Source organism: Myripristis murdjan, chromosome 1, assembly GCF_902150065.1.
Source record: "Myripristis murdjan chromosome 1, fMyrMur1.1, whole genome shotgun sequence".
NCBI lineage: Eukaryota > Metazoa > Chordata > Actinopteri > Holocentriformes > Holocentridae > Myripristis > Myripristis murdjan.
This window is the reverse complement of record NC_043980.1, coordinates 41,506,100-41,518,378: the sequence shown is the minus strand read 5'-3', so window position 1 is coordinate 41,518,378 and position 12,279 is coordinate 41,506,100. Positions and strand designations below refer to the sequence as shown.

The window sequence follows — 12,279 nt, the reverse complement described above, 5'->3', positions numbered from 1 at the left end:
TCTGCTGCCGGAAGCCAAGACAGACATACAGCAGTATTGGCTTTGAATGGTTGACTGACAGCCACTTGAAATGCTGGACACTTTGCCCCAAGAAAGGACAAATTAACACCAAAAGCAACACATAAAAGTGCACCACTATAAATGGCTTGCTTAAAAATGTCTCTGTCTCTCATCATTATGCTGGTGTACCCCACTGGTCTACTAAGAATAACCAACACATTTGGTCCTAGTGATGTTGTTACACTGCAACCTAAGGTCAATTTAAATTGCATCATTGCTCTATATCTTTCAAAATATGAAAAATCATTTAATATCTTAGTATCTCATTAATATCTCAACTAGTCTTCATTTAACTGCTCCCAAATTGCCAGACAATCTTTAGATACTATTTATCACACGTTTCAAATGGTGTTCAGATATGTCAAACAATGAGTCTGCAGTAACATTCAGTGTCTTACTATAATGTGCGCACAGCATTTTGTAACGGTACGACTGTGTTTTGGGGTGCCAGTTAGGTCAGCGCCTAACAATACTTTATCAGGGTGTGAGTCAGTATTTTTTTTTTTTTAGGTCGTCCCCGTACATAACGTCCAAAAAAATGAGGAAAAGAAATAAACCCCTTTTTTTGAACCCATAAAAGAACAGAACCCAAAGCCAACCAATCCAAACAACACAATAACACCACCAGGAATTTTCAATTCAAATCAAAATGTATTGCGGCCAAACACAGGCAAAGAATCAACCAATAAACTATGGAGGACTAAAAGGGACAGAATGAAATAAATAAATACATCTTTAAATAAATACTTAAAAGTGTCATTAATTAATTAAAATGGGAATTAAATAAATAAATGTGTCATTAAATAAATAAATATGTCATTAAATAAATAAATGTGTCATTAAATAAATAAATGTGTCATTAAATGTGTCATTAATTCATTAAAATACCAGTTCATTTAATGTAAAAACATATATATAATTATTTCATTATTTATTTAATTATTTCATGGACCGGTGTTGCAGTGCTTCATGAATTAATTTTATCTGTCAAACTCACCCATCAAAGTCAGTGGGCGGATCCTAACACCTGATTGGTTACCCGGCACAGCAAGCCAAGACAGATCGACTTCAGATAATCGATTGATGCAGAGCAAGTAAACATATTCTAGAGTGAAAGTTTTTAACTGTTTTGCTTAACCCAGACGCTCAGGTTGCATAACCTACAGCCGAGAGACTTTACTAAACATCAGGGTAAAGCATGCTGCAAGAACTGAGGCTCTCTGCTTTGATGTGGACACACTACGCCAGCACGGGATTTTACCTGCGTCTACACCGGCCGCCACCAGGGAGAGGAGGGAGCGCAAGCGGTGCAAACGTAAACAAATGAGGGGGAAGAGAGCCGGGATCCACGCTAGGCTAGAGGCTACAGGCTACAGGCTAAAGGCTACAGGCTAAAGGCTAAAGGCTACAGGCTACAGGCTACAGGCTAAAGGCTACAGGCTACAGGCTACAGGCTACAGGCTACAGGCTAAAGGCTAAAGGCTAACCCCTCCAGACCAGCAGGACCGTCGCTCTTGCCCTCTAATGTTCGCTCCCTCGACAACAAGCTGGACGAGCTACGCTTGCTAAGAGACACCCGCAGGAGAGAGACTGCTGTGTGCTTGCTTTTGCGGAGACATGGCTCCATGGAAACATCCCACCCCTGCAGGAGTAGAGCACTGAACACTGTCAGAGACCCTTCTCACCCGCTCCACAAATACTTTGAGCTGCTTCCATCAGGCAAACGGTGAAAAGCAAAACCGCTAGAATGAGCAACAGCTTCCTCCAGAAAGCTGTTAGACTTTTAAACTGCTGACTTTACCATCACTCGGGGATCCCAAGTGAAAAACTCTATCTCATTTTGTGTGCACTACTGCTGTATGTGTAGCTTAATGACAATAAAGCTTGATTTGATTTGATTTGATTTGATTTGATATTCTGACACACTTGGTGGCGCAACCTTTACTCGGTTCAAGCAAATGGGGGATTTGCAGGAGCAAATGTTACTGCGGTGCGCGATGCGTGCTAGATAGGTGCAGCCACAAAATGTCGAGAAGTTGCCCAGAACTACTCAGAGAAGCAGTAACTTTAACTGGAGAGGCTCTCAGCAGAATTCCTCCGGCTCCGGCAGACTTCCAGGCTTCAGACCTAAGCAATCGATTGGGCTAGATTCACGTTAGTCCCGCCCACTGACTTTGATGGGTGACTTTGACAGATAAAATTAATTCATGAAGCACTGCAACACCGGTCCATGAAATAATTAAATAAATAATGAAATAATTATATATATGTTTTTACATTAAATGAACAGGTATTTTAATGAATTAATGACACATTTAATGACACATTTATTTATTTAATGACACATTTATTTATTTAATGACATATTTATTTATTTAATGACACATTTATTTATTTAATTCCCATTTTAATTAATTAATGACACTTTTAAGTATTTATTTAAAGATGTATTTATTTATTTCATTCTGTCCCTTTTAGTCCTCCATAATAAACCAGCACAGCAAAGGCAGCAGCACACAAAAAAAACCAACAAAGAAATCAACGGCCAGTCCAATCCAGAAAAACAAAAGTCCAGTCCACAATTTCAAATCCCCCAACCAAAAATCCTCGCACAGTCTCTTTCTGTAAATCAGTTCAACTCATTCCCAATTTAAAAAATAAATAAATAAATTCAGCTCAGTTCAGTTTAGTTCAGTTCAGTTCGTTACAAATAAATAAATAAATAAAAGAAGAGAAAAAGGCAACAGAAATAAACCCCCGGATTCACCGGATTTACCTCCCAGTCCAGTCCAGTCCAGTCCAGTGAGTCCCGTCCGTGTGTAACGTCAGTCCGTTTCTCCCTCCGTACACCCGCTTGAGACAGGAGTGTGGAGCGATCCGTCAGCTTCCAGGAAATATATTCCACCCGGTTTTTACGCACGACGGCCACTCGGGAAACATACGCGGACTCACACGAGAAAAAAAAAAACTGTGGAGACGCAAAAACGCTGCTCTGTACCTCGGCAGGACGGCCTCACCTCTTCCTCCGTATACTGTGAGCCGCGCCATTTTGAATTTCCCCCGGCTTTTAAACGGGAAGGACGGCCGCCATTGGCTCATGAATGGAGGTGTGTTCATGACAGCGGGGCTCGTGAATTAAGGTGGGGCTCATGAATGGAGGTGTGTGTGTGTGTGTGTGTGTGTGTGTGTGTGTGTGTGTGTGTGTGTGTGTGTGTGTGTGTGTGTGTGTGTGTGTGTGAAACCTTCCGTTAATGACTGCGGGGAGTGTGAATCATCCTCGGTAGTGATAGTTATTATGATAACCTATCCCTACAATTTATACAAGGATACAAGGAAGTTTATTGGTCATTATACAACAGGTTGTATAATGAAATTAAAATGTGGTTCCCTCTTGATTGATTAATTGATTGTACAGAAAATAAAATTATTAAACATGGAGGAGTGCAGATGGTGCATTTAGTAGTCTCACAGCCTGAGGGAAGAAGCTGCTCTGTAGTCTGGTGGTACAGCAGCGGATACTTCTGTATCTTTTGCCTGATGGCAGCAGGGTGAACAGGCTGTGGCTGGGGTGGGTGTTGTCTTTTAGGATCCTTTTGGCTTTTGCTATTTTGCTATTTTACGTTTGCTATTTTGCCAAATGTTTGATCAAACTTCACCAAAAATATTTGACAATACACCTGATATGAGAAAAATATTGTGTAATTTCTTTCAGAGTTTTGGCCCCAACAGTTAAATTGTTGTGAATCTTGAAGTTCTCATGCTGCTTGCCAGTTGTTCTTTGTGTGCCAGGACAGAAGAAGAGAAGCTTTGTTGATATGATTATTTCAGCACTGCCACGTGTGCATGAGAATGAATATAATCATGTATTAAAAAGTTTTTCCATCTTAAGAACAGGCACATAAACTAAGGTTTTTAGATGTGTAGTTGTTGCACTTCCAACAGCTAAACAAAAAACATACAACATACACTATATGGTCAAAAGTATTTGGCCACCTACACATTACATCCACAGGAGCTTTTATGATATCTCATATTAAATCCATATGGAGTTGGTCCCCACTTTCCAGCTGTGTAACAGCTTCCACTCTTCTGGGAAGGCTTCTACAAGATCACCGTGTTTGTGTGTGTGCAGGCTTGGTAGCCTCAGTTGGGCACATTACTTTGAAAAAGTAATTAATTATAGTTACTAGTTACTTCTACTAAAAAGTAACTGAGTTAGTAACTGAGTTACATCATTGTCAAAGTAATTAATTACCAGGAAAAGTAACTATTATGTTACTTTTCAAAAAATTGTTCAAATATGTCAAATTACTTGGCTGCCCATTCATACTGGCCTATAGTACTATAGTGGAACAATAAAACACAATACTTGAATGGGGGGTATCGAACCCTTGGTCTCCTGCATGGCAGGCAGACACTAACCGCTCCGCCACTGGGGATGGTGTACTTTATCTGCAGTTTGGGCTCATTCTCCATTCATGTTGATAAATTATGAAAAACTGCAAAGTCTCATCAGTTTGAAAATTGACACGCCGCTTTTTCTCCATTTTTCGTATAGGATAATAAAATAATAATAAAAATAAAAAATAATGCTAAAAAAAGATCCTGGGCTTTTGAAGAAAGATCCGGGGCTTAAGCAACTCTGATTGCTGACAGAGAGCCTGTTTGGTTGAAGCCCGCATCAGTGAGCTCAGTTAAAGCCTAGTAACGGCGCGTTTTATTGTCAGTAACAGTAACGGCGTTGTGACAGGGGAAACAGTAATTTTTTTGATTACTCGTTACTGATAAAAATAACGCCGTTTATTTATAATGCCGTTATTCCCATCACTGGTCATAGGACGGATAAACGCGGCAAACACAACCGCAGTCCGTCTGGCCTTGTATATCAGCTGTGTTCGCCACACTGGTCACAGTCGCTACCGCGGTGTGAGTTCTGCAAACTCGTCTTTATCCTCCTGTGACTGTGGATCTGCTGCTGCGTTTAACTGCACTTGCCGCGGCTGTTGCTCTGCATAGATCAACCTACCCTCAAAAGATTCGCTCTGATTGGATTTCTTCCGAACTTATCCCACAAAAAGGGTAGTTCTGACTGGATCTCTTCTCCATTCGTCCCGCCCAACATTTTCCTCTCATTTTTATTCGTTGACGAAAGTGTCATTTATATTTTGTCACAGTCTTCGTCATCATATCTGACTTTTTATTTAGTTTTTATTTAGTTTTTGTCCATGAAAAAGGTTCGCTGACAAATATTTTTTGTCATAGTCTTCGTCAATGAAATTAATACTGGTTGCAGCAGTGGTGGCATCCCATTACATTACTATTACAGTACCATGCTCAAATTCATTGAGCTCTTTAGGATGACCCATTTTGTCACAAATGTTTGTGAAGGTAGACTGTATGGCTGGATGTTGTGGCAATGGGACAGAATGAAACACCTGAACTCAATGATTAAAAGGTGTGTCCCAATTTTTTTAGTCCATATAGTGTTAACCTCATCTGAGCAAGCAGACAATGTCATGCTCATCCATATACAGAAATAGCCATGTGCAAAAAATACATTTGCAGATCAAGTCAGGCTTCCCACACATCCTGGAAAACTTAATTTATTTATAGACTAGCTTGCGAAAAAATTGTAAAATGTCACACAGAATGGGCACTTTACTGTGCAGTGCCCATTCTTCATTTTTTCAATTTTGAAGATAATCACACCAAAATGGTCTCAATTTGTAAAGTTTGTAAAATTAAGTATGGGCACAGAATAGGCACTTTACTGCACAGTAAAGTGCAGTAAAGCCCCAGGATGCTCTGTTGTTCTGTTGTCATTTGTCCCAGTTTGTCCTTATCTCCCTGTCTCTGTCTCTTTGTCTCCCTCTCCACCCAACCGGTAGAGGTAGATGACCGCCCGCCCTGAGTCTACCTGAGGGTTCTTCCCGTTAAAAGGGAGTTTTACCTTGCCACTGTCGCTAAGAGCATGCTCAGGAGGGCATCTGTTGGGATTCTTTGTTTTGTTTTTTTAGCATCAAAGTACAACAATGTTATCTCAGGCCCAGACCCAGGGCGGGAATGTCCAGCTTAAGAGATTTGGTAAAAAGTTCATGACAAATAAATGCATTTCTGGTGCAATGGTCATTGTATTTTACGTTAATAATGAACAAACAACAAACAATGAATGAATGTAAGACACAAACGCAAGCTACAATGGTCTAATATTGAGGAATTTCTATATTCGCAAATGGTGAAATAGCCCCGTGTTTGGGATAACAAAAGAAAAAATGAAGAACTTGCATAAAGAAAAAATGTTTTATATCCCAAGAAAGAGCCAGCTTTGAACTTTAAATTAAAACAGAGATCAGATTTTTTAAGACATTCCCACATACAGTTATGGGCCAATGAAAATCTGACATGAAAACTTTTTTTTGGATTTGGAGAAGCTGCCATCCAGAAATCGATGCATATATCTGACTAACCATTAATGCTTTGAACAGTCCATGTATGTATCTCAAATCTCTGAAAAAATCAAGAAGCTGGGGCAAATACAAAGTTGTTTTCTGAAGGCCCAAATATGGTCGACCACAAAACCTGCATAATTTTTTTTCTATTTTTGAGGGGCTGGCATACCTACCAGTTATGATGTATGACAGATGTTTTTGTATATTCTGAGAGAGTAGGTGGAGGTGTTTTATCGGACCAAATTTTAGTTTCCTATGTGGTGTAGTTCCTGAGATGTTGACACCTGAAAATGGAGGAAAAATAAGGACGTGCTAAAATCGCACCAAAATCGACACATACTCCCCTCACTAAATTTGCCATATCTCAAAAAGTATCCATCTGAGCAAACTAAAATTTTACAATGTGCCTATTGGATAAATAAGGAACAACTGGTGAATTTTTCAGAATTTTTTGAGACCCAAGTATGTGGGCCATTTGCTGAAATGATATGGAATGACCCTAATACAAAATTAGTTATAGAAATTATTAGGAGCCTCTAGTAGCAAAGAAAACTTAGCAAACATTGAAAAAGAATATGGAAGGAGAAAACATTTTTTGCCAAATGCAGTATTCATGTTTTTTCCAATTTTGTATTCCAATTCTGTGTCCACCCCATTATCCCATCACGTCCCACTATCTAACACAAATTCTCTCTTGACATACAATACAGTTAAGGTAACACTGTTTGCAATGTGTGTATATGTATGTGTGTGTCTGTGTGTGTGTGTGTGTGTGTGTGTCTATTACAGTACACTTCAGCCCTCACATATGATGCTGTCCAGGTGATGACCGAGGCATTTCGTTTCCTCCACAAGCAGCGAATAGACATGAGTCGCCGTGGCAACAGTGGGGACTGCCTGGCCAATCCTGCTGTGCCCTGGGCCCAAGGGGTAGAGATCGAGCGTGCCCTCAAACAGGTGACAATGGAATATGGGACAGGGCATTGTTTATCCCTGTAACTTGATACTGATACTTGATACTGAAACTACAGCAGTGATCACTAGGGAACAATTCACAATGTACAATTCATAGTATAACATATGTAAAGCAATACCTGCAATATGAGTTATTTACAAATAGTATGTTGTAGTTTGGATTCAGCAAATTGGCAATTGCCTGAATATGCTCGACTTGACTCCTTGTCCTCTGACTGTCCTGCACTCTGACCCTTGTCCTTGACTTCTGGGTTGTATTACTTTCAGAGCTGACATATTTACCATGTCTTGTTAGTAACATAAATTATTGCTTTTTAACTGTCAGATTATTACCAGATTAACCAGATTATCTCCACTGTTTCACCTATCTTGATCCTCCTCTTCCCACCCTCACTTTCGAAAAAAGTTGCTGATCTTATGATTCGCCATATCTGCTAAACCGGAAACATTACCTTTCACTGATGGGGTAATGTTAATTCAGGAAACTTTTTTAAGGAATGGCTGTTTTGATAGCGCCAGTTCCTGCGGATTATGGTATAGCGCCACTGCCACCACCACCTGCTGTAGTGGTGGTTGCAAGTGTCTCCCATAACACCCATCAAATTTATGCCATGAACTGGTGGCAGTAAGAAATTTTGTGATGTCTTTTTCCTTTTTTAATTTTCGTTTAGTACTCCCGCTTAGCTGCCTTGCATACATCTCCATTTGTACAAGACATCATCTGTGTCAACATAACTTGATGTTGATTTGCTGTCACTTTTGACTTTGTTACATGATGTGGTCTGACCAGTGGGGGGAGGTTTCAGCTCACAGTTACACAGGTTAACATAAAACCAAACTATATCTAACAAGCTTTTATTTTTTGTTGCAGTTTATTTATTTTTATTTTTGTTTTTGTTTTATTTTATTATTATTTTATATTTTATTTTTATTCATTTATTTTTTTGGGCCAGGGCCCTTTTGAGCTGTTGGGCCCCTGGGCAACTGCCCCATTGCCCTAATCGTTAATCCGGCCAAGACTGTGGTGGTGTACGAGGGCAAAATTATGAATATTGTGTCATTGTCCAAATACTTACGGACCTAACTGTAGTTCAAAAGAGTTGTAGTAAGTCTTTTAAATAATCATGGGTGTGTTTTGGGGGTAACATCCAGTAAAACAGAGTGCCATCCTGTCATATTTGCAAATAATTCTGCACAATAATCAACTAAAAATAGAAATTGAAACCGGTATCCAATGACAAATCATGTATGTATGTGGTGTGGGTGTTGGTGTGTGCGTGTATATGTGTTGATGTGTTTGTAGGTGCGTGTGGATGGTTTAACAGGGAACATTCAGTTTGACCAGTATGGGAAAAGAGTCAACTATTCAGTTACTATCATGGAGTTGAAAAACAATGGACCTGTTAAGGTAAGAGAGAAATGGACATTTTAAGATTTTAAGTAATTTACTGAAAAACTGCTATATTGTGATATATATCGTTATCAGGATGTGAAATTTAAGTCTTATCGCACAGCTGTATTAGGGAGTATTTCGTGAGTATTTTGCACCTTTTCATGATAGGCCAGACCTACTGCCACACACCCTTTTGACCAATTAGCATGAAAAATCAATCAGCTCATTCTTGGCCTGTGACTAATCTTTCCACAAGGTTTTGTGCAAATCCATTTATAACTTTTTGAGATATCTTGCTAACAAACAAACAGTCAAACAGAAGGATAGGGGTGAAAACATAACCCCTGTCCCACTCTGTTGGTGGAGATAATAAGTACAACAGTAGAGTCCGTCAGTTTTTCTGAATCCCGTGTGTGTGTGTGTGTGTGTGTGTGTGTGTGTGTCTTCTTAGATTGGCTACTGGAATGAGGTGGATAAGATGGTCGTGACCAAGTCTGACCTTTACCCCAATGACACCATGGGCATGGAAAACAAGACAGTCATCGTCACAACTATATTGGTAATTTTTAAAATACTAAAGTCATTTTTTTCCTTATGTGACTCATTCAAAAAAAAAAAAAAAAAAAATGAAAGTTCAAGTAAACCACAGAAAGTAAGTTGGCATTATGACACAGTCACTCACCTTCTCATGCACAATAAAGCATAAGGTCCTGTGCCCAGGTTAGTTCAGGTAAGTGTTCAAACAATTTCTTTACCATATTTCATCAAGCCTCCATCCAAGTGGTACCAGTACAACAATGTCATAATGTAGAATGCTTGTAAAAAAACAAACAAACAAACAAAAAAAACCTGTAACCCATGGTTAAAAGACAGCAACAAATATAAATATAACATAAATAATCATAAAAATATAAACAAGCTTCCCATTTCATATTAACCCTTTGATGCATGAATTATGAAAGCCTGAGTCCAGATTTTTTTTCTTATGTGTTTTTACTCTTCTTAGGGCATGAACACTTTTGTGAGTCTCCATACTTCTTTAAGGATGCAAGACTGGTATTACCATGTCATGATACTAGTATTAATATGTTTTCAGCAACAAGAATTGACAGTCTCTGCATAAACCTCAATGGGGGGAGCAGCAGAGAGCATTCTAACAGCTGATATGCAATTCCACCATAGAAACCATTGCATTTAGGAGAAAATGACTTAAACAGCTGTCCACTGTAGTGACCGCTATGCGCCAAAGGGTTAAATGTTTCCCCTTCATTTAATGTGCTACTGCCTCTTTAAGACACGGGCTACATTGTAAACAGTAGACGCGAGCCGGCTTAGCTCAAAAGACCAACGGAAAGAGACTAACGGAAAAGACCGAAACAACACGAAAACAATCAGCACCAGATCCAAAGAAAATGCAAACATCAAACCATGAAAGTATTGAAGACGGTTTTGGCCAGGTTTTTTTCCTGACCTGTGAACCCGACGACAGCCCAACCACAGACAAGGACCCCCCCTCTAATGATATTATATTTAAGACATTTGGATTATAGATATCTTAGTGATGACACTGAACTGAAAGAAACAGATACAAATTAGAATGAAATAGCTGGAAATTAGAAAGACCGGTCTTACATTAAATATACATATATGTGTGTGTGTGTGTGTGTATACACACATACACATATATACGTATGTATATATATGTATGCATATATGTGTGTGTGTGTGTGTGTGTGTGTGTGTGTATGTGATATATATATATACCGTATTTCACCAATTAATCGCCCGGCCGCAAATAGCCGCCGGGTTCTTATAAACGCCTGGGGTCTGCACGCATTTTGCGTATTAAACGCCCACCCGAATAACCGCTGGGGCGATTATTTGCATCATAATGAGGTAACCCAACATAAGGCTACTCACCTTATTTTTGCAGAAGTAAACAGTTAGCCGCACAATAACAGTGCGGCACTTCCGTTTTCTGTCAAAATAAGAGCGCTAGCTAACGTTAGAACAAAAGGGTGTACCGTAATATTAAATCGCCCGACTGAAAATATGTTGGACAGTAGCTGTCATCACGATAATGACCTGGTGCAAAAATAAATAAAGGCCTGCAGCGAATAGCCGCCTGGTTCTTTTAAACGCCCGGGGTCCAAGTCGATTTTGCATATTAAACGCCCGGGCGATTAATTGGTGAAATACGGTATATATATATATATATATATATATATATATGTGTGTGTGTATAGTCTGTAATATCTAACGTCTAATATAATAGAACAAGCAAACCAGAACACAGAAGGATTATCAGAAAGAGTGTTCAAGAATATTTATTGTATATATTTATTTTACATATTTTATTTCATTTATTTATTTTCCATATTTATTGATCTATATAATATTTATTCTTTTTCAGTAAACTGCCGGATTATTTTATATATATATAAAAAAAACCTGTCTCTAGTCTTGTTATTAGTAGTTTATTTCACCACTCTCCTCGAACCTAGACACTGGTCCAGTAGCTGCATAATTGTGTTGTTGTAATAACAGTGACATATACAACAGTTAAGATTGAGGTGTTCGTGTGTGTGTGTGTGTGTGTGTGTGTGTGTGTGTGTGTGTGTGTGTGTTTCTATGTGTGTCCATATATAGGAAGCCCCTTATGTGATGCTGAAGAAGAATGCTGAACTGTTTCAGGACAATGACCGTTATGAAGGTATGTGTAAATCAAGGTTTTTTTGTTATTTATTTTTATTTATGTATTTATGTGTTTCTTTACAGTAGATAATTCACAATAATGATGTAAACATCTGCTCCTAACTGAACCTGATGCAAGGAAGCAAATGGCGGAGGACAACATGAAAAAATAAATAGCAGTTAGTAGTGAAGATATCTAAACTAATGATATCTAAACTAGATAACCAAGCGGCATCACTTAGGGTGAAAAAAAAGGTTGATTAGCCTCTATTTCAATGACATGTCATAGGTGTACCAAGCCTGTTAAACACTGCTGTTGGTGCTCGCTCATTTTTCTCAGATATATATGAGAAAAGAGTAGAAAATAATGTAAACCCCCACTCTATAAGATACCTGGTTTCCTTTTTTGTGAGATTTCTAATCACTGTTTCTGTTCATGACATTACTAGGATACTGCGTGGATCTGGCTGCGGAGATTGCAAAGCATTGTGGGATACGTTACCAACTAAGGATTGTGGGAGATGGGAAATATGGAGCAAGAGATGCAGAAACCAAGATTTGGAATGGAATGGTTGGAGAACTGGTATATGGGGTAAGATAAAAGCACACATTATGTACAGATACACACACAGTAGGTGGCCTAACACTAACACAACACTGAGCTCATACGACCAGAGGTTTTATTTGTAATACTCTGTAATATCAGCT

The 12,279-nt window shown here is 38.9% G+C and overlaps 1 protein-coding gene across 3 annotated transcripts in view; it reads left to right on the top strand.

The window, feature by feature from the left end:
* LOC115369722 (glutamate receptor 2-like) overlaps positions 1-12,279 on the top strand; it is a 134,083-nt gene that overhangs the window by 83,596 nt on the left and 38,208 nt on the right. For all 3 annotated transcript variants that reach the window (XM_030066585.1, XM_030066502.1, XM_030066425.1), the window contains exons 8-12: positions 7,299-7,466; positions 8,788-8,892; positions 9,329-9,436; positions 11,527-11,590; positions 12,021-12,163. In XM_030066585.1, coding sequence (XP_029922445.1) covers positions 7,299-7,466; positions 8,788-8,892; positions 9,329-9,436; positions 11,527-11,590; positions 12,021-12,163 — 588 coding nt within the window. The remainder of the gene's footprint in view (positions 1-7,298; positions 7,467-8,787; positions 8,893-9,328; positions 9,437-11,526; positions 11,591-12,020; positions 12,164-12,279) is intronic.